Below are 24065 nucleotides of genomic sequence, written 5' to 3' on the forward strand. Positions count from 1 at the left end.
ACCATAAAACTCGTAGAAGAAAACACGGGATAAACTCCTTGACATGGGTTTTGGCAATGGTTTTCATATTTGACACCAACAAAACAAAGCAAAAATAAAAGAATGGGACTACATTAAACTAAAATAACTATGCTCTGCAAAGGAAACCATCAATAAAATAAAAAGGAAAGCTATGAATGGGAGAAAATATTTGCAAACCACAAATCTAGTAAGTAGTTAACATTCAAAATATCCAAAGAAGTCGTGTAACTCAAACAGGGAAAACAAAACAAAACAAAACACCCAATTAAAAAGTGGACAAAGGGCCTGAACAGGTATTTTTGTGCAAAGAAGACATCCAAACAGCTAACAAGTATCTGAAAAGGCACCGAATATCACTAATCATCAGTGAAATGAAATTCAAAACTACAACGATATCACCACACCTGCTAGGATATCTATCATCAAAAAGATAAGCAATAACAAATGCTGGTGAGGGTGTAAAGAAAAAAGAACCCTTGTACACTGCTGGTGAGAATGTAAACTAATACAGTATTATGAAAAATAATATTGAGAGATTACTCTAGAAGTTAAAAATAGAACTACCAAGTGATCCAGATATCCCACTTCGGAGTATATAAGTCAAAGGAAATAAAAGTATTACTTCAAAGAGATACTTGTACTCTCCTGTTCATTGCAGCACTATTCACAATAGCAAGGTACAAAAACAACCCAAGTGTCCATCAACAGATGAATGTATAAACAAAATGTGGTGTGTATACGTGTCTCTGTAATGGAATACAATACAGGCTTTAAAAGGAAGGAAATTCTGCCATTTAGAACAACACAAATGAGCCTAAAAAGCTTTATGCCTTGTGAAATAAGCCAGAGAAAGACAAATATGGCACGGCACGGTATCACTTATGTGTGGAATCTTAAAAGAGTCAAACTCGGAGAATAAAGGGTGATTTCCAGGAGCTAAGAGGGAAGGGAAAAAAGGAGAAGCTAGTAAAAGGATACAAACTTTCAGTTAGAAGATTAATGAAGTATGAGGATCTAATGTGTAACATGATGACTACAGTTGATAATACTGCATAATTGAAATTAAAAAAAAAAAAAAAGAACTCTAGCCACACAAAAAAATAAATGTATGAGATGATGGATGCATTACTTAACTTGATTATGGCAATCCTTTCACAATATATACATGTATCAAATCATCAAAGTGATACTTTAAATATATTAATTTTGTCAATTATATCTTTTTTTTTAAAGATTTTATTTATTTATCTGACAAAGAGAAATTACAAGTACACTGAGAGGCAGGCAGAGAGAGAGAGAAGGAAGCAGGCTCCCTGCTGAGCAGAGAGCCCGATGCGGGACTCCATCCCAGGACTCTGAGATCATGACCTGAGCCGAAGGCAGCGGCTTAACCCACTGAGCCACCCAGGCGCCCTGTCAATTATATCTTTTTAAAAAAAGATTTATTTATTTATTTGGGAACAGGAGAGCATGGGGGGGAGGGGCAGAAGCAAGAACTTGGGCTCCATCAAGGGCCCTGAAATCATGACCTGGGCCTCTGAGGCAAAGAGCCACTCAGGTGCCCCTAATTTTGTCAATTATATCTTAATAAAACCAGGAAAAAATGCTTTCTAAACTGAGAAACAGTAAAATAGTAGCAATTTTTCAAAAGCCTTTCCCAATCATCCCTCTTGTTACATGCTCAGTCAATATTCTAAATATTCGTATATAATCTGCCATATACTGGTATTAGCAGCTCAGTTAACTTTTTTTTCACTTTTTTCAATTAACTATTAACAGTACCATGGCAGCCTCTTAAATTCCTCTCCCTGCTTTAGATCTTCCTTCACCCTATCTCATCCGTACTTACTGCAAAATGAACATCTTCCTTTAAGATCTACTCCTTGCAATTCTGTATTTCACTACTATCTTCCATCCATTTACCCAGGCTAGAAATCTTCCCAGATTCCTGATGCCCATCAATCCCAATTAATTTTCAACAAAAATTAATCAATCCCATCCCACATCCCATCAATCCCATCAACTGTCTCGCTTTATCAGTTCTAACTCGGCATTCCCGTACACCCACGCTTCAAAGCATGTTTCCTACTACTGCTGTAACAAATTATCACAGACATAATGGTTTAACCACACCAATTTATTATCTTACAGTTCTTGAGGACAGAAATTCCATAATCAGTCTCATTGGGCTAAAATCAACAACAACAGGGCTTTGTTTCTTATGCATTTTCATGGGAAAATGTTTCCTTGCCTTTTTCAGCTTCAAAACGTCCATGCCTTGGCTCTCAGTCCAACAATCTGACCTCTGCTTCCTTTATCACATTTCCTCTTCCTGTGCTTCTATCCTCTCATGGCCTTTTCTGACTCTGCTGACCCTCTTGCTTCTTTTTATAAAGATCCTTGTGATTACATGGCACCCACCTATACAATTCAGGATAATCTCTCCATCTCAAAATTCCTATTTTAATCAGACCTACAAAGTCTCTTTTGCACATAAGGTGACATACTAACAGTTTCACAGGGACATCTTTGGGTGGGCCACAATTTGTAATTATTTCTCAAGGTCCCTGTTCTGTTTCAGACCTCATTGTCTCCCCTCAGGGCTACCTTATCATTTTAAAAATCGTCCTATCTAGTCTCTCTCTGTTCCAATTATTTCTACAGACACTATAACTGAACTAATCTTCACTGTTCAGTGACTATTACGTATCCCAAATTCACTCTTTCCTTCTCTTTTTATTTTATTTTATTTATTTTTTTTTAAGATTTTATTTATTTATTTGACAGAGAGAAATTACAAGTACACTGAGAGGCAGGCAGAGAGAGAGAGAGAAGGAAGCAGGCTCCCTGCTGAGCAGAGAGCCCGATGCGGGACTCGATCCCAGGACCCTGAGATCATGACCTGAGCCGAAGGCAGCGGCTTAACCCACTGAGCCACCCAGGCGCCCTTTCCTTCTCTTTTTAGTAGCTATTCCAAATCTTCACAAACTGTTCCAAACCTTTCTACCCATCTTCAAGTTAACAATTTCCAAAGTACTTCTATTCTGCAGAAAAACAAAACAAAACACAAAAATTATTAGGCCTGTCTCCTGCCTGCAAGCTTAATCTGTATCTCTGTCTACCTCACATTTTACCTGAGCTCAGAACAGAGTTACTCCTCTTCCTACCCAAGGTTAACTCCTGTACAATACTAGCAATGTCCTATCTCAAGATCTTACTTCAAAGAGGGTTGGCCACAAATCTGCAGCTTCAGCCTCATCTGGGAGTTTGTCAGAAATGCTGTATTTTAGGCCCCAACCCAGATCTTCCGATTCAGAATCTGCATTTTAGTAAGATCCCCACTAAAGCTTGAGATGCACTATGCTAGGTTCCTCTATGACTTGTGACTTCGACTCTTTGCTATCCATTGACTATTTCCCCTCAAGGATTAAATAATTCAAGTCTCTAAGATCTTTTAAAACAGATAAGAAAAAACAAGCAAATAATGGTACTCTGATATTTTATCTTTCTCCTCTCCTTCCAATAACAGCCCAATTCTCCTACACACACCCCCACCCCCCACACGTGGCCCTCAAACCACAGTAACTTGGCTTGTATCCTCACCAAAATTACTAAAGTGACCAATGATTTATCTTTGGGGCGGGGGGGGGGGGGGATAGCAATGCCTGTGATGACAATGCTGACCACACCCTTAAATACACTTGCTAACCACTTTTACTCTTCTTTCTCCTGATTGTTTTCTAACCTCTATGGCTATTTCTCAATGCTCTCTTAAGAACCCTCTTCTTCACTAAGTTCATCCACCCACAAGAGTCTAATTATGCTATGAATGGTTTAAATTATCACCTAAAAGTTGATTACCCCACCAAGTCATCCTCCCTGCTCCCAATTATCCTACATGCATGCAACTTCAACACAGTCCAGATAAAACGATTAAATCCAAAATCCACCCTTTTTCTTCTTATAGATACCCTACACACAGGCAATGGCAGATTCTGAATTTCTGAAATAGCAAAGATCCAGAAATCATTCTATACCCCACATGGTCCTTTTCCTTTCTTCTTCCACATCCAACTAATCTCCAAGTCCAGCCAATTTTATATCTTAAGCATCTCGACAGTTTTCTAGGCTCTTTGTCCCCAAAGCTATTCTTTCTCTTTAGGTCCTGTATCATCTCTCACTTGGCCCAGTGCAACAGTCACTCTCCAGGTTTCCCACCTCAAATCTCTATCCTTTCCAATTTCCTTTCCCTACCACCACCTGAATCTTTCAGTTCCCCCTCTACCAAAGCTCTTGAAAGTCTTGCACTACATACAAAGACCTTGTGCAGCCAACCCAAAACATACAAAGTCAGGCATGGAAAGCTGTTCTCACATTTCCTCTCTTCACCTCTTATATCTGGCTAAGTACAGGGATACTTACTTACCACATCACTTTCAAGTCTTCCCTCATTATGGCAGAGAGCTGGAGATGTTCCTCGTCCTATGATCCTACTACTTTGTTCATACCTCATTAGAATAATAATTAGATAATCTGTCTTCCCCAATGAGACTGAGATCACTGTACCTCCACAGCCCTAACTAGCACAAACCTAGCACAAAGGCAGATGCTAGATAAACATTTGTAGAATCAGGGGCACCTGGGTGGCTCAGTGGGTTAAGCCTCTGCCTTCAGCTCAGGTCATGATCTCAGGGGTCCTGGGATCAAGTCCTGAGTTGGGCTCTCTGCTCAGCAGGGAGCCTGCTTCCCCCTCTCTCTCGGCTTGCCTTTCTGCCTACTTGTGATCTCTCTCTGTGTCAAATAAATAAATAAAATCTTTAAAAAAAAATTGTAGAATCAGGTACACTGGTGAGAGTATTTCTACTGAATAGAATTCACTTTCCTTAGCCTAATATTAAGGTACTGCATGATCTTCCTGGTTCTATCAAGTTCTGATTCTGCCTAATACTACCATGTCTTTACTCCCACAGACTCACTGAGAATGTCCTCTTTCCACCATCTTCTACCGAAGTCCCATCCATCTTCCAAGAATGTAGCTCAAGAGTTCTTAATTATTCACAAAGCCTCACCAACTCCAAGAAGGCTCTCCCTTTCTGTGAACCCCCACTGGGCCTTATCTGCATCTTTCTTAAGATCTTAATCATTCATAACTTTGTATTTAAGATATTTACCACACTATTAGACTATATCCTCTTTGAGGCGCAGAAACTAGGTCTAATTCATTTTTTTATCACTCGACAGCCCTTAGCATACCACACAGATGGTAGTCTTTTACTGAGTAAACAAACATACAATAAACCTCACAGTTCACAAAAAACACTTTTATGACATTTTTCATTTGACTTGTTCTTCATAGCAACCAAGGTATACAGAAAGGAGATGAGGGAACTAAGAAGAGAGTTAAGAAATTTAGAGTTCAAGGGCTATAAAGAGAGTCAATATGCAGACCACATCTTCCAATTCAAAGCCAGGCACTATTTTTGTGTTACCACATCAGACTACACCCTTCCCCTCCATTTATTTGATTCTCATCTGTCTTTAAGGATCAAGTCGAAGTCCCACCTCCTCTATAACCTCATTTGCTAAAATCACATAATGCTTGTGACATATTGCTTTGTACTTTAAAAACATAAATTGGATTATGCCATACCTTTGCCTAAAACTCTCCAATAGCTTTTCAATACATTCAGAATAAAAATAAAAATCCTCATTGTGATCTGCAAGACCCAAACCACCTCTCACTTCACTCACTATAAATCTATTCTATTACACCCTCTTTCACTCACTACGATCTATACACACTAACCTTTTTCTGGTTCTTCAAAAAGTTATGCTTCTTTCCTGACTTGATGTCTTAGCAATACTGTTTTCTCTTCCTGGGATGCTTAAATCACATAGCTGCTCTTTCTTATCATTCAGGGCTCTATTTATCACTCCTTTAGGGAGGCTCTCCCACATCAGAAAGATAAATGGGCATATCATATACCCCTCTCCTCCCACCACTGTCATGTTCACCATATCCCCAGTGCCAGAACTATGTCTGGTGTGGAATAAACAAAAGGTATTTATTGAATTGATGAATAAAAAAACATGTATATCAACTACTTTCCTAAATGCTGCCCACAAATACAAGCAGAATGCTTTGTATAACTGCTATCCAGCTAATTAACTAATAGGCATAGGTCCACTGATAAAATTCTATTTAAACTAAGATTTAGAAGACAGAATAACCCTTAGCTAATTAGTTTCTTCATATAAACATTGAGATGACTTTATTATTTTTATTAACAACCAAACCTTTTGCATCCATTATCCCATTTTGCATCCATTAATAAGTGAAACTAGTTTTTCTATTGTAAAACTATCTTTATTTCTTATTTTTAGTAGCTACAGGGTTCTCTTGATTAAAAAATATATAGTCACAGAAGAAATACAAATGGCCAGTAAAGAAATGTAAATGCTCCCTTCTCTACTGTAACCAGAAAATGCAAAATAAAAGGAGCCATCCATCAGAATGGCAAAAAATGGAATTTTGAAAACATCAATTGTTCATAAAAATACGAAGAATGGCCACTTATATAAATTATCAGAAGGAATATAAAATTGCAGACTTTTATATCTAATCAATGCTTCTGATTTGCAACTTCACCTATAAGAACACATCTGACAAAAACATTTACATATGTGTCAAAAAGTTACTACAGATATTCTTAAAAGGATTGGCTGTAATAAAGAAAAATTGAAAAACTAGTACCCAGCAACTGATATTTAAATAAAGCCTGAAACATTTCATGCAATACTGGAGTTCTATGTAGCCATTTGGAAAGACCTTCAAATCCTACTGCTAAACAAAAAAAGCATGTAAAAAAAAGTATGGTATGGTAACATTCTTAATGTTTATGTGTATATACTTAAATTTGAATATAAGCATATACACAGAAAAAGGACATACAACAGCTACTGACATGGTAATATATTTGAGAAGGACATAAAGGGTAGCTTTCACATCTTGCTATGTATGCTTCTGTACTATTTTCAAGCATCTTGCATATAATTTTTAAATACAGAGCATGGATTTTAAAAAAGGTAACAATTTCAGCATAGAGAATTGAGAAATACAGAAAAGTTTAAAAATAAACTCTAATAGAACTTGCCAATGGTTCTGTTGTAGCCTTTATGCCCTTGATTGCTATTCTGTTATTCCCAAATAAATCCACTTTTGCTAGTAAAAATAAATAAAATAAAAACAAACAAACAAAAAACCAAAACCACCAACAGGGCTCCTGGCTGGCTCAATCAATAGAGCATATAACTCTTGATCTTGGGGTATGAGTTCAAGCACCATGTTGGACACAGAGATTACTTTAAAAAACAAACAACAAACAATATAATACTCAAAACTTATCAAAAAATAAATAAACACCAACAGAAAAGTTTAAAGATGAACACCAGAAATTACATCAAATTAGAATGTATGGTACAAAGAAACCCTGTCACTTTTTTTTTTTTTAAAGGTTTTATTTATTTGACAGAGAACACAAGCAGGCAGAGAGGCAGGCAGAGAGAGAGGAAGGGAAGCAGGCTCCCTGCTGAGCAGAGAGCCCGATGAGGGGCTCGATCCCAGAACCCTGGGATCATGACCTGAGCCGAAGGCAGAGGCTTTAACCCACTAAGCCACCCAGGCGCCCCAACCCTGTCACTTTTTTTAATAAAAATAAAAAAGCTTACTCCAGTACACCAATTACTTAACCTTAAAAAAATTAAATTTGGAAAATCATGAGTACTTAAGTAGCACTAATTTTAAAAATACTATAACATTAATGCATATACTTTTCATAATAAAAATTTCTTCATGCACATTGATGAAATCAATACAGCTAACCCATTACACATACTACAAAATAGGAATCTTCCTCTTTTCCTAGACCCTAGGACAGAAATAAATAATTAGACCAGTTCATGTATTAGGGACAACCAAAGCATCCACAATTTTTTTTGATACCAAAAATTATACCCTGATGGAAACAATTTTATTTTATTTTTTTATTTTTTTAATATTTTATTTATTTATTTGAAAGAGAGAGAGATCACAAGCAGGCAGAGAGGCAGGCAGAGAGAGAGAGGGGGAAGCAGGCTCCCCGCTGAGCAGAGAGCCCAATGCGGGACTCGATCCCAGGACCCTGAGATCATGACCCTAGCGGAAGGCAGAGGCTTTAACCCACTGAGCCACCCAGGTGCCCTGGAAACAATTTTAAACAAAAAGTAGGCATTTATAATAAATTCACAGCCAACATCATGTTGTAGAAAAAATGACTAAAATGCTTTCCCTATGGGATCAGGATCAGAACAAGGAAATCTAATTTTGCCACCTCTAATCAACACTGTACTTGAGATTCTAGGCACTGCAATTAGGCAAGAAAAATACATAAAAGGAATCCAAACTTGGGGGGAAGGGGGCGTAAAACTATTTGCAGAGGACAATCTTGTACACAGAAAATCCTAAGAAATCCACTAAAAACTATCAGAACTAATAAACAAGTTAGCAAGGCGGCAGGATATATGATCAATGTAGAAAAATATACTACAGTTCCATACACTAAGCAATAGACAATTAAATGAAATTACAAAAACAAATCCCATTTCAATAGCCTTAAAATGTAAACTTACGAATAAATCTCAAAAAACTTCAAGGACTGTACCCTGAAAACTTCAAATTACCAATGAAAATATTAAAGGAACATAAATAAATAGAAAGACATTTCATATTGACGTATTTGATGACTTAACATTAAGATAGCAATACTCCCAAATTGATCTCCAAATTTAGTCCAATTCCAATGAAAATCCAAGCTGCCTTTTTGCACAATTTGGGAGGCTGTTCCTAAAATTCATGTGGAAATGCAAAAAACCTTTCTCCTCCTCTAAGAAAGGGTATAAGATCAAAGCAATGCAAAAGAAGGAAGCTGAAAGACTTGCGCTTCCTGATTTCAAAAACTACCGCAAAATTAGAAAAATCAAGACTGTATGATACTGGCATAGGATAGACATGTAAGTCAACGGACAACTGACAGTCCAGAAACAAGCCCTCACATTTATGGTCAATGTATTTTCAAAAAGGATGCCAATACAATTCAATAAAGAAAGAAAATTTTTTTTAACAATGATGTTGGCACAAATGGCTTTCCACACAAGAGAACGTAGTTGGGCCACTTTCTCTCACCGTACACAAAAATTAACTCAAAATAGATCAATGACTAAACTAAAACTAAAACTATAAAACTCTCTGAAGAAAACATAAGAATAGAGCTTTGTAATGTTCATTTAGGCAAAGACTTCTTAGATATGACATCAAATCACAAGCAACAAAGAAAAAATAAACTGGACTTCATCAAGATTAAAAACTGTGCATTAATGGATGGCAACAGTGATACAGTGGGGAAAATTTTTGTAAATCATGTATCTGTACCATAATTTAACTGCTCCCCAATTCACTGTACTTGGGTTGTTCCCAGATTTGTTTCTTGTTCTTTTTTTTTTTTCTTAAACTAGGTTGGCATCATTTCTCCCATTTTACAAATAAAAAGACGAGAGCTCAAAAAGGATAAGTAAAGTGATTAATAGTGTTCTGCTATGAAAGCACCAGAATTAGTACCTAAATCCACATCTGTATAATTTCTAGTCTGTGCTTTTTCCTTTATAGTGGGTATTTACCCAGTCAACCCAAGAGAGAAGATCTGCCACTAGATAAGAATCTTCTAGTTGTTCTGTTAACACTAGATCCTAGAAATTCTTTCCTTCTTTTTTTCTTCTTACGGTCCACACTGACTCAAAAGCTAAGTTCTTTCCCAAAGTTTACACTATCAGAATGACCTAAGTGGTTACAAATAAGTTATACCTAGAGAAGAGCCTCCCCCCCCTCCGTTTTTTTTTTTTTTTAACTAAATTAAAACGGACTCTCCCAAATACAAGAGTTCTTCTTTCTAGAAGAAATGTCACAGGAATATTAGTACCCAAAATATATAAAGAACTCTAGAGATTCAACAAGAAGCCCCAACTTTTTTTTTTAAGATTTTATTTATTTGACAGAGAGAGAGAGAGAGAAAGAAAGAGACAGCAAGCAAGAGAACACAAGCAAGGGGAGTGGAAGAGAGAGAAACAGACTTCCCACTGAGCAGGGAGCCCAAAGCGGGGTTCAATCCCAGGACCCTGGGATCATGACCTGAGCCAAAGGCAGACACTTAATGATTGAGCCATCCAGGCACCCCCCCACACACCATTTTTTAAAATAGGTGAAGGATTTGAATAAACATTTTCCCAAAAAAGACATATAAATGGCCAATAAACATATGAAAAGATGTTCAGTATCAGTCACTTAGGAAAATGCAAATCAAAAGTACAAGGAGATATCAGAATACAATTTTAAAAACTTGTCAAGATATGTGAAACAATTGTCAAGGACATGGTGAAACTGAAACCTTCATATATTGCTGGTTGGAATATAAAAGCAATGCAGACACTGAGGAAAACAGGTTGGCGGAGCACCAGGGTGGCTCAGTCATTAAGGGTCTACCTTCAGTTCAGGTCATGATCCCAGAGTCACTGGTCTCCCTGCGCAGAGGGGAGCCTGCTTCTCCCTCTCCCATTCCCCCTGTGTTCCTTCTCTGGCTGTCTCTCTCTGTGGAATAAAATCTTTAAAAAAAGAAAAGAGTTTGGTAATTCCTTAAAATGTTAAAACACAGAATTACCATATGACCCAGAAATTCCACTCCTAGACATATGCCCAAAAGAAATAAAAACATATTTCATGAAAAAAAAAATCTCATGCAAAAACTAAACACAAGTGTTCGAGGAAGTATATAATTCGTAATAGTCAAAAATTGAAAACAACTGGGACGCCTGGGTGGCTCAGTTGGTTAAGCAGCTGCCTTCAGCTCAGGTCATGATGCCAGCATCCTGGGATCGAGTCCCACATCGGGCTCCTTGCTCCGCAGGGAGCCTGCTTCTCCCTCTGACTCTGCCTTCCACTCTGCCTATGCTCGCTCTCGCTCGCTCTCTCTCTGACAAATAAATAAATAAAATCTTAAAAAAAAAAAAATTGAAAACAACTGAAATGTCCATCAACTGAAAATAAAATGTGGAATATTCATACAATGGCATACTATTTTGCCACAAAAAAAATAACCGATGACACATGCTACAACATAAATGAACCTTAAAAACAGTATGCTTAAATGAATTTAGTCAGCCATAAAAAAACATGAATAATATGATCCTATTTATATGAAAGGTCCAAAATGGGCAAATCCATGAGATAAAAAGTAAATTGGTGGTTGCTAGAGGTGAGAATGGGGACTGACTACTAACAGGCATGGAGTTTCTTTTTGAGATGATTAAAATGTTCTAAAATTAGTGGTAATGGCAGCGCAACTCTGAATATACTAAAGGCCACTGACTGTACTAGTTAAAATCGGAGTAAATTACATGGTAGGTGAATTATATCTCAAAAAATGTTATTTTAAAAACTAGAAAAATTAAATAACATAAAACTGAAATGTTTGTGCTTATTTCCTTTAGTTCCTTATGAAACACTAAAAGTTGAGAAAATAAGAGTCATGACTGACTTTTTGCGGATTTTCTCAGGCAAACAAGTTCTAGTCCACTGAGCACATGAACTGTGCTTGTCTTCATGTTTCACTGAACCATGTCCTGATACGTGTTTTTGAAGAGAGAAAAAGGAAAGATGGTAAGAAGTAGAGGGAAGGCTTAATACTTGATCTGCACAAAGGCACATTCTTTTGATTGGTCCAGCTCTAGCTATGACAAATTTGTACATAAGCCAATATTAGACCCTGTTAATATGAGAAGGATTTTTTTTTCAAAGTGTAAGGTGCTGGATATTTTCTTACACAAATCAATTTTATAACATTTGTTGGCTATCTATTTCCTATCACATGCTGTGGTAAGTGCTTAAGAGACATTAAGATTAAAAAAGAATCCCATGGGACTTACAATCCAGCGGCTGAAGCAAAAAATAAGTATTATGTAAATTCTCGTCAAACTACAAAAGCCAGAAGCAGAATACGTCAAAGAACTAAAAAGGGAAAAAGAAGTCCATGTAGAATTCCATACCCGGCAAAAATATCTTTCAAAATGGAGACTTTTTCAGACAAATAAAACAGCAGAGCTACATTATAAGAAATGTTGAAAGCCAGTTCTCTCAGTAGAGGAAAATATATCAAACTTTGGATCTACATAAAGGAATGAGAAGTGTCTGAAAAGAAATAAATTAAAGCAGACATAAATGATTTTTCTCATTTTTTTAGGTCTATAATTAACATACATAAGTCATATATATATATATATATATACATACACACACACATAGAGAAATAAGACATATGACAAGAATGGTACATAAAAGGAGAAAAATGTAAACATGCTCTTATCATATTATATTATACAAGAAGACAGACTGTGATAAATTAAAGATGCATATTATAAAACCAAAAATGAAATCTTTGTGACCATGAGTTAGGCTTAAGTTTTGGGGTGGCAAAAAAAATACATGACTCATAAAAGAAAAAAGCTGCTACATTGGACTTCATCAAATTCTGCTCTTCAAAATTATGTGAAGGAAAGGTAAACCACAGAATGAGAAGAACCATCTGCAAAGTATTTATATCTGACAAAGAACTTATCTAGAATATGTACAGAACTCTTAAAATTCAATAAAACAAATAACTTCACAAAAGATATGAAGAGCAAATAAACATACGGAAAGATGCTCAACATTATTAGTCATTAGGCATTCGCAAATAAAACCACAGTGATGTACCACTACACACCCACCAGAACAGACAGCTGAGAACAAAGACTGACAAAAACTAAAGTCTTAGTGAGGATGTGAAGCTACTGAATGGTCACACACCGTTGACTGGGATGCACAATCATACCATTTTGGAAAACAGGCTGCTTATAAAGTCAAAAATTCACTAACTATACAACACAGCAATCCCACTCTTTATTTATTCATGAGAAATAAAAACAAAAGAACTATATTCACAGCAGCTTCGTTCATAATAGCCCAAAACTGGAAACAACTCAAATGTTGATCAACTAGGTAATGACAAGCAAATTACTGTATATATATGGAATGTATAAGGAGATGGAATACTACTCAGCAATAAAAAGGAAGAAATGGCTCAAACATGCAATAACATTGATGACTCTAAGTGGAAAGCACACACCAAAAATTACATACTATATAGTTCTATTGATATGAAGTTTAAGAAAAGTAAATTTGTTATTATATATACAAATATATATATTTTTTATTTTGTTATTTTTATTTTGATCTTTTACAAACAAATTTGTAGATTTGTTATTTTATATATATATATGTATTTGTGTGTACACTCACACACACACACACACACACACACACACACACACATACACTAATGTGACAGAAAGCAGAGTAGCAGTTGCCAAGGACCACAGGTAGAGTAGCGGACAAACTACGAAGGGGCCACAGGAAACTTTTTGGGGTAATTAAATGTTTTTTTATCCTGACTATGGTGGTGGTTACACAAGTACACCTATTTGTCAAAAGCCATTTAAATGTATATGTAAAATCGATAAATTATACCTTAATAAAATTGATTTAATGAACAGATGAAACATGTCCAATATCGGAGGGGAGGCAACCAACTCAAATTAATGCAAGGCTGAATATGAGAAATCACTTCTGGATGAAATTAATGAAGATGACACCTCAACTATGGCTGGAAGAATGGCCAAGTAGGATTAGCCTGTTAAGGGAAGGGCATAAACTAAAGTGTAGGGAACCTGTAATTCCATGTTTTGAAAATAGTAAGGGGTCCAGTTTGTACTGTGATCAGCATATTTACTGAGAAACAAGGGAAGTTTGGGTCTGTCTCAGATAAGGAATCTTAAGTGCCCAGTTCAAGAATTTGATTCTGTAAGTATGTTTCACAGAAAAATGAAGGACTCAAAATGGCATTTTAAGATTAATATAAATGCAGAAAACAGGAGAGGGAAAAACCCAAAGTAATCAGATCCAACAATAAAAACATAAACAAAGGGGTTTCAAACCAAGTAAGAATAGATAAAGACCACTACAAAAGGACAAACACAACAAGCAATTCACAAGAACTGGGGAAGGAGAAGAGGTTAAGTATTACTAAAGTTTTGGCACTGAGTGTGTGGGAGCAACTACTGTTAACTTTTTTTTTAACAAGATTTAATGTACATTTATTCTTAACATGTGGAACATATAAAGCTTTTATACTGAATAAATGATAAGCCAGAGGAAAAGGAGGAATTTACATCAAGTTTCTTCTTTTTTTAAACTACATTATCTTGAAATACAAATGTGGATTCTCGTCACTGAAAAACCTTTCAAGTTGTGTTTCTTCTTTTTAGTTTTATTTGTTTCTTTTTTGTCTGTACTGGTAACCATAGTCTAAATCAATCCATATGCAACCATTTCCACACCTTGATTCATGAAGCAAATTGTGATCAGCTGCTCTCCCAAAATAGAGCATGACTTTATACATACAGAAACTTGTACAACTACTGTAACTTAAGAGACATGAACATAGACATATGTCAACAGTTCTTTTTTTTTTTTTTTTAAGATTTATTTACTTACAACAGAGAAAGATAGCAAGAGAGGGAACACAAGTATGGGAAAGCTGGAGAGGGAGAAGCAGGCTCCCCGCTGATGCTAAGCAGGGAGCCCATTACGGGTCTTGATCCCAGGACACTGGCATCATGACCTGAGCAGATGCTTAACAACGGAGCCACTGAGGTACCCCCCCAAGTCAACAGTTCTTAAAACAAAACACTTTGAGGTGCCTGGGTGGCTCAGTCAGTTAAGCATCTGCTTTTGGTTCAGGTCATAATCTGAGGGTCCTGCAACTGAGCCCTGCATCAGGCTCCCTGCTCAGCAGGGAGTCTGCTTCTTCCTCTCACTTTGTGCCATCTCTCCCCTTCTCAGGTAAATAAATGTAAAAAAAAAAAACAAAAAACTTTAAAAACAAAAGAAACCAAAACATTACATAAACAATGTTAAAGAACAAAAGACAAAATTCATGAAAGATACTTGTTATGCCACAAAGACAGTTAATATCTCTAACATACAGAAAGCTCTTATAAATTAGTAACAGAAATGAATCAAGAAATTAAAACATTCAATAAACAAATTAAAATAAATTCAGTCTAATTAAATAAATGCAAATGGAAAAATTGCGTACCTGACAACTCTTAAGTGATGATAATACTGAGGAAATAAGCACTGGCACATTGTTGGGAAACAAAAACTGGTAAAAGCCTTCTGAAGGGCAACATGACACAGTATCAAAATTACAAATGTGTATACCATTTTTGACCCAACAATTTTACCTCCAAGAAATCCAACATATAAGGAGATAAGGGAACAAATGTGCACACCAACTATTTGCAATAGATACATACACATCTCAAAAATTTTGAAAGTAAAAAACTAGGAGTCTAACAAAATGAACTTGGCCAAACAAGTTACAGCACATGCATACTACAAAATACCAGACGCCAACAAGAACATAGTACAGAGCATGGCATATAAAGTAGCATTGTAATATGTTCCTGTAATTCCTAAGATTTACATAAAATCTTTTGTCCCAAATCATACATGCAGAGGAAATCTAGGAAGAATGTTATTAAAACCTCAAAGATGATCATCTCAGGTGGTTGGATTCAGTACGACTTTTAATCTCTCACTCTTCTGTACTAACTGAAAACTTCCACCTTGAGCCTGTAGTATCTTTGTGAACAGGTGAAAAATAATGCAGAGCAGTATCAGAAAAAGAAATGACTCCAAGAAAGGTGAAATAATTAATTTAATGTTAGATAAGTTTGGAGAGTCAATAAAATATCTCATTGAAAGTGCCCCATGCAAGTGAAAACGCAGAAACAGAAAAGTGGGGAGACTGCAGCCCATTAACTACTTTCAGTTTTCAGTTCCTCTCACTACCTTTTTCATTTCCATTTTATAAATCCCAGTTTTTAAGCCAGCAAAGGGAGAAAAAGAGAAAGCGGGGGCAATCAAGAAACAGACTCTTTACAGAGAACAAACATGGTTACCAGAGGTGGGGGGTGGGGGTCAGGGGATGGATTAAATAGGGGATGTAGATTAGAGCGCCCTTGTTGTGATGAGCACCTGGTGTTGCAGGGAACTGTTGAATCACTATCCTGTACACCTGAAACAATATTACAGTGTATGTTAACTAACTGGAATTTAAATAAAAACTAAAAAAATGAATAAAATAAATTGTAGTTTTTAATCCTCTAATTTACATTTATTTTGTTTCCAAAATATACTAAGAAAACTAGATTCTCTCACAACTTAGATGTGTGGAAATTCAAGGCACAAAAAAAATCACTACAAACAAGTAATACTTCTGACTCTAGCCTCATACTTTTGCTTCTAACATCCACTTTAAAGTTTACAAATATCTACCTGTAAAACAAAGCCAAGCAAAAACAAAAACAACAATAAAAATTTAAGTGCTATTCATAGAAAAAGCAGAGAATAAGAGATCAAAATTATCTAAAATATGAATATTAATTTTCAACTGATTTTTGAGAAATAGCTATAATTTTTCAGAGAGGAAATAAAGCTTGGCATACAGTTTGTTCAGAAAATCTGCACGAAGAAAACATATCACTTATCTTGATTAGTACAGCAGAATGCAAATACAAACACTAGGTCTGAATTTATTCTATTCACACTAGAAGTGACTCCTAGCATCCTCAACTCATTCCAGTAAAGCAGCAGCTGGAAAGAGAAGGTTCTTAAATTCTCTCCTTACCAATCACTTCACCTATCCTAAAGTATATGTGAAATAGCAAGTAAATTCAGAGATACAACTTCAATCTGTGCAAAGTTGGCTTGCATTAATCTGTGCAGAAAAATGCTATTTAAACTGATTCAAACACTAATAAACACACACTAAAATTTGTCCTCCAGGAGCTTACAGTCTAGTAGAGAAAATACAAATGTAGCCAGCCAAATAATCAGAATATTATATAGAATTTTTTAAAGCTCTATAACAAAGATAAAGCAAAGTGCCATAGGAATGTAAGAATGAACTTTTTCTACATGAATGGAGCAAGATCTCGAGATGGTTGAATTGGAGCTGGGTTTTGAATGCAAAGCCTGAAGCAGAGAAGAGGGGGAAAAGGGCATTTCAAGGTAAAAGAACAGCAAGAGTAAAACTACAGAGAAAAGTGCCTCTAAAAATAGAAATCTGATAGAATGGGACCAGTTCATAAAAGGCATTACCTGACAACGCATTGGAAAGTCTGGACTGTGGAAGTGATGCAATGTGACCAAGAACTTAAGAAAATTCTCCTTTAAAAGAATGAATTGGGAAGAAAGGAATGGAAGAACAGCAAAGAAAAGAACAGTAACAGGTAGTCTGATTAAAAACAAAGGCCTAAACTGAGTTGCTGAAAATGGAAACGGGGATAAACATTAGTGTTAGAACAAATAAATGATAAAGACTGTGCAGATGTAAATGTTGGGTAAAGTTTGGTCAGAGAAGGAACAAAACACAAGGCCATCTTGAGAATGAAATAAGTGATTACAGATTTGGAGACTTAAGACTTCACCTAAATTTCTGTTCCTTCTGAGTGTTTCTGCATTTATTCTAGTATCCTACATATCTGACATTTTTAAAAAACATTTTAAGCATAACATTCACCTAAGGATACTCATGATTTAGTTCTATTAAGTACAAACCAAATCAGCAGCATTTTATGAGTTAAAAGGACCTTTTTTCCTTATTCTGAAATGTCCTCATTTTGTATATTTCTGAACACAGTTTTTAGGACAATTACATTAAATAAACCATGACAGAGGTACCCCGTACCATACACAAGTAAATACTAGTAACTTCACTCACTTACACCTACCGGTCCACCCATCTTTAGACTCCCAGGGTCACTAATACTACTCCATAACGGAGGCTTCTGCTGCTTCTCAGTGGAAAAGAATCTCACAGAATCTCCGTAAGTTCATAAACAGAACCAATTAACAGTATATATAACAATTTAGTGTCCTGTTTGTAACTGATCTGACTAGAGTGACTTCAGATCAAGATATCCCACTGCAAAAACAAAACAAAACAAAACTGTCAATAACTAAATATAATTAAAGTCTTCAAGGACATGTTTTTAGACTCATACTCAAAAGCTACAAGTTAATGAGCCAAAAGAATCTCTAGAAGAATTTGTTTTTTACAATTCTGAAAATGCTGCAAAAAACGGTCATGTAAAAGAAATTGATACATAAATACCCAAACAGGAGATGAATTTTAGCAAAACAGATCACTATTTGAAGGGGTCAGCTCCCTTGAATGCCATGACAGAATCAATATCTAGTATCAAGATCACGTCACTTCAGGGGCACCTGAGTGGCTCAGTGGGTTGGACTGCTTTCTGCTCAGGTCAGGATCTCAGGGTCCTGGGATTGAGCCCCACAACGGGTTCTCCACTCAGCAGGGAGCCTGCTTCCCCCACCTCTCTCTCTCTCTCTGCCTGCCTGTCTGCCTACCTATGATTTCACTCTCTCTGTAAAATGAATAAAATAAAATCTTAAAAAAAAAAAAAAAAAAAAAAAAAAAAAAAAAAAAAAAAAAAAAAAAAGCACATGTCACTTCAGTCAGCCCAGGGTTTGAATCCAAGCTGACTTCGGAATAAATCACTTCTATTTTTTGGAGCTTCAGTTTCCCCATCTATCAATAGAAATGTAGGAGGTGAATGTATGTTGTTAAGTATTTATCAATGCCTGGCACACGGTAAGACCCAAATGTCAGTACCATTCCCTCCCTTCAAAAACAGCTCTACTACACTCTCACATGACAGGAACTAAATAAGACCAAGAAAAATCTTCATACTATGGTTTGAATACTATTTTCAATGTGCATGCATCTCCTTAAAATATCTATGCTGACAAGTCTTTAATATATAAGGTCCACGTGGGCTGGTAAAAGATCATACTGCTCTTTCTCATAGCATAACACATGGTCTCTATTAAACACTTATACAATCCAGGCCCACAATATTTCATATGCTCAGTAAACTCCATCATCCCTTCATTTACCCATTCAACAATTATTAAGCAATGATTTCTGCCAAATACTATGCTGAACACTAGGAATACAATGGTGGGTTAAGACAGGATAGCTGCCTTCAGAGCTCAAAATCCAGCAGACTATTCATTAAATAACACAAGCCACTTAAGACATTGCTAAATTCTTTTTTTTTCTTTTTTTAAGATTTTATTTATTTATTTGACAGACAGAAATCACAAGTAGGTGAGAGGCAGGCAGAGAGTGAGAGGAGGAAGCAGGCTCCCCGCTGAGCAAATAGCCGGATCCCAGAACCCTGGGATCATGACCTGAGCTGAAGGCAGAGGCTTTAACCCACTGAGCCACCCAGGCGCCCCGTCATTGCTAAATTCTTAAAGTAAAACTTTTTGCACTAAACTGGACAAATGAGTTCAATTAACTGTTCCTAAACAGCAATAACACACTTGCTGTATTTAAAATTTTTTAACTTTTCCAATCAGCTATGTTAGGTGTAAATTCTGGGCCCTAAATTTTAAGCAGGACAGCTGATAAACAGATGTAATGTGAAAAATCTGAAAACCATATCTCATGACAAATGAAGTTTTGGGACCAAAGAAGGAAAGACTAGGAAGACTGGCAAGTGTCTTACATTTTTAAAAAGTAGTAGCATACAGTCGAGTTTGCTCTGGTTAAACTTGAAGCAATGGATAGAAAGTTATACAGAAGGAGATTTCAGTTTCAATGCGAAGGGTTCTAATAATTCAAACTATTCAATAATAACCACATTACATTTCCATAATAATCTATAGTATTTCTATACTTTACAAAATATAAATTTTCACTTAATCCTTGAAATCATCCAAAAAAAACGCCACAAGTATTTCCCTGTTACAGTTTAGGAAACTGAGTCTTGCTAAGATACTGGGGCAAAGCAGTCCAGTCTAGAACTCTCAAGTCCCAAATCTAATGGAAGAGGCTGTCTCAAAGTAATGTCTTTCTATGTCTAGATGTATTTAGGCACACACCAAATGGACAGCTGTCTGGAATGTTGGCCGAGATACTCTAAAGCTTTGTCCAAATCCAATCCTTTAGAAATGTCAGTGGTAAGTATAAAAACCATGAAAAGATTCAGCAATGAATGGTCCTCTAAAATGCAATCTTCATGAAGGCAAGGACCTCAGCTTCCTTCATTAATCTATTCCAGGCCCTGAAACATTAACTAGCATATGATGTGCTGAGTAAATATTTGCTAAATACAAATAATACTAATCATACATGACACTACTACACAATATATATAAAATACCTACGACTATTAAGGGCAGGACCTTGCTGAAGCATCCAGCAACTAAAAATTCAAATAAACGCAAACCCAATTTCTTAAAATTGCATCAAACACTCAAAATTGCTATCTAAAGTCCTGAGGCTTAACCTAATCAGTTTTCAAAAACAATGTTAATTGCAAAAACAAACAAACAAACAATAAAAAAAATGCAAACCTCTGGCAAATCTAAAATATTTTAACTAAAAGTAAAATGCAAGGAGTGATATAAAGATACAAAGGCTAAATTTGGTGAACTGAGTTCAGTGTTGACAGACCTTTCCTTAAAGCATCTATTAGTATTTTAAGTGTACCGAACATTGTAAGAATGAAGAGATTTGTACAGCTGCTTTCAATTAAGGACAAACTCACAACCAGATCTCTACTTGCATCCCATCTTGACAAATATTTACTAGGCTGACACTTCAAAGAGATTCGGTAATTTTACAGGTACATGCACTGAAATTCAACATAATGTCTACTCAGAAGTACTTGCATCCACTTGGCATTACTGAAAACTAAGACCAATAGGAAAAACACAACCAGCGAAAAGTCATTTTTTTAATATTCTAAACTATAATACACTAAACTATAAGAATTTCCAGACAGCTCAAGAAATAGAACCTCCAAAATATTCAAAAGTTATTTTTAATTAATTTTGCTGAACAGGTATGCATAGATCAATGCTCATACTCTTCCTGAAGAACAGAATTATATAACAAGGTATAACAACTACATAAAAGATTTACTCCAATTTCGCTAGGTTAAATTATACCTTTTAAAAAGATTTCTGAACAATGATCGTGATATTTAAAAATATAGCTAACTTTAAAGTAAATGTAAATAGCAATTTAATATAATAGTAAACAGTGTAATACTGTAACGGCGAACAAGACCATTCACTTGGTTACACCAATTAATTATACGTTATTAGCAACTGGGTGTCATCACAAACCAACAGCGAAACCACAAGCTTGTCATTTTCTCTTCTTTTAACACTTAAAAAACCATTCCACACAAGAATATCACAAAATGAGCATCTTCCTTATCTTAAGAATTTAGAACTGTAAGTTTCCACATAAGCTTTTTTCAGCTATTAAAAGAAGAAACTCTAGAGAAAAGCTGCTTTTTTCACCGCTCTATGCATCAGCTGCAACATATGCAATCCACATCTAACTGACATCAGCAAGTGGTTCCGAGTCTCCTCCACAATATGTGGGTCCGTCCCTAAATCTCCAAAGATGGAACCTCTTCAGAGAGCTTTCAAAATTATGACAAATTAAACCACCTCTAGGTTTTCCCAAAGAAAATGCTGGAAATGCAAAGAGCAGTTGAGAGAAATCCCGTCAATATGTTAATGCAACAAATTTAAAACTCTGGGAACTCTTTCTTGGACACGTTCCCCGGCAGAGCGAGAACAGCTCCGCTGGACCTGTTGCTTTGTCCCTCCACCCCCCTAAAAGGTGCCCTGGGCGCGCGAAAACGCTTCTCCCTACTTGCACCCGGCCTGAAGCTGGGTTTTCCAGCGCCGGTGGCCGACCGGGGCGGCTCGGAAGAGGCCAGTCACCACTTCGCCAGCCTCCTAGAGAACAGGTCGGCGCCGCACAGGACGAACGCCGCGGGGGGCGGACTCACCTGATCACGGGGCTGTAGGGGCTCCGGGAGCGGCGCCAGCTGCTGCTGCTGTACGGGCTGGGGGACACGTCGCCGCCCCGCTCGTAGGAGCTGTGGCGGCTGTAGCTGGGGGAGCGGCGGCGGCTGTAGGGGCTCGGGGAGCGCGGCAGCCGCCGAGAGTACGGGCTGCTGCCACCTCCTGCCGGGCTGGGGGACTTGCGGCTCCTCAGGCTCTGCGAGGCCCTGTGGGACACCGGGCTGTCGTCCCTGCCTCCCAGCGGGCTCAGGGACCGCTGCCGCCGCCTGTAGGCCTTGGGCTCGCTCTTGTCCTCCCGGTAGGCCTTGGGCGGCTCCTTGTAGGCCGAAGGCGGCTCCTTGGACGACTTAGTCCGGCTCCGGTGGGCCTTCAGGTCTCGATCTTTGCGGCTGCTGCTGCTGCTAGACGTGGCCGAGGCGCTTTTCCGGCGGCCGCCGCTGCTGCTGCTGCTGCCGCTCTTGGCGGCCTCGGCCCGCTCCTCGCCGCTGTGGCTGTGGCGGCTGCGGGACTTGGAGGCGTCGCTGCCGCCGCGCTGCCCATCCCGCCGCCGGTGCTCGCGGTGGCGCTCCTTGCTGCGGCCGCTGCTGCTGCGGCGGTCCCGGCGGGGCCTGCGCTCCGACCCCTCCCCGCGCCGCTGGGTGCCGGAGGAGGAGGCCGGACTCCCGCCGCTGCCCCCCGTTCCCCCGGCAGCCGTCGCCGCCGTTGCCGCGCTGGCCCCCCCCAGCAGCAGCCCCTGCTCGGACTGGGAGCTCACATCCTCGTATTCCACCAGCGGGGTCACACCCCCGCCGCTACTAGCACCGCCACCGCCGTCCTGCTGCGGCTGGGGCAGCGAGAAGACCCGACGCTTCTCCGCCTCCTGCCCGGCGCGGGGCCCGCGGCGCCGCTTCTGCCGCCCTCCTGCGCGCCTCTTGCCTCTCGCCAGCCGCTTGACCTCCAGAGGGGGGCCCGGGCTGAAGCAAGAGGAGGAGGCCGCGGCGGCGGCGGCTGCGGCGGCGGCCGTGCCGGGAGCAGCCAGGAAGAGCAGAGGCGGCGGGGGCGGCGGCGGTTGCAGGAGCTGCGGCTGCAGGAGCGGCAACAGCAGCGGCGGCTGCTGAGGGGACAGGAATCGCCTCCGCTTGCGGCGTTCCTCCAACTTCTTCTCCGCCCAGCTCAGGCCCCCGCCTCCCCCCAGCGCCGTGTCCGAGCTGCTCGGCATCGCCTAGAGCCCGCCGCAGAGCGCGGCGCGGGTGCGGCCTCCTCCCGGGTCAGATCCTGGCCATCTCCCCCGCCGGAAACGCGAACTGCGGCGGCGGCGGAGGGACACCGAGCGCCAGGGCCGGCCAGAAGACACGCCACGATAATCCGGGTCAGGACTCGGGTCCCGGGGTTCCAGGTCACAGTCGGGTATGCAGCGGCCTCCGGGCCCGAGAGAAGCAGGAATCCGGGGGGCAGAGCTCGCGATCGTGCTCGTCGTCCTATCCTCGGCAGCGAAAACACCAGATGCGCCGGGCGCTGACCTGCGGGGGAGTCCGGAGTCCTCCAAGTGCCCCCGGGGGTGGGGGAGCGGCCTCGGCCGCGCTCTTGGCTCGGGCAGCGCAACGCGGAAGTACCACCTTCGTCCCCGCTTCACTCCATCGCGCCCTGACGTTGGGTGCGAGTTCAGGGGAGGGGAGTGGGCGAGACAACAACACGCCTCCGCCGCCGCCGCCTCCTCCGCGTCGACGTCGTCCTCCTGTGGTGGCGGCGACACACGGCGGGTGCCTCGGAAGTGGCCTGGGCCTGACAACAACTCCCGGCCTAGGGCCTCGCGCACTCTGCCGCCCGCAGGGACGGGCGGCGGGGCGGGGCGAGGCGGGGGCGACCGGGCTGCGGCTCACGGTTGGGGCAGCGAGTGTGCGGGGCTGGGCGGGGGGCTGTTTCCGGGGAGATAGGGGCGGGGAGGGGGAAGTTTCTG

The 24065-nt window shown here is 39.3% G+C and overlaps 1 protein-coding gene across 2 annotated transcripts in view; it reads right to left on the minus strand.

Moving 5' to 3' along the window:
- The window catches only part of CDK13 (cyclin dependent kinase 13), a 121341-nt gene extending 97918 nt beyond the window's left edge, over positions 1-23423 (minus strand). For both annotated transcript variants that reach the window (XM_059397239.1, XM_059397238.1), the window contains exon 1: positions 22114-23423. In XM_059397239.1, the coding sequence (XP_059253222.1) occupies positions 22114-23327 (1214 nt within the window). In that variant the 5' untranslated portion in view covers positions 23328-23423. The remainder of the gene's footprint in view (positions 1-22113) is intronic.
- Between the last annotated feature and the right edge of the window lie 642 nt (positions 23424-24065).

The sequence above is a fragment of the Mustela nigripes genome, chromosome 4, assembly GCF_022355385.1.
Source record: "Mustela nigripes isolate SB6536 chromosome 4, MUSNIG.SB6536, whole genome shotgun sequence".
Taxonomy (NCBI): Eukaryota; Metazoa; Chordata; class Mammalia; order Carnivora; family Mustelidae; genus Mustela; species Mustela nigripes.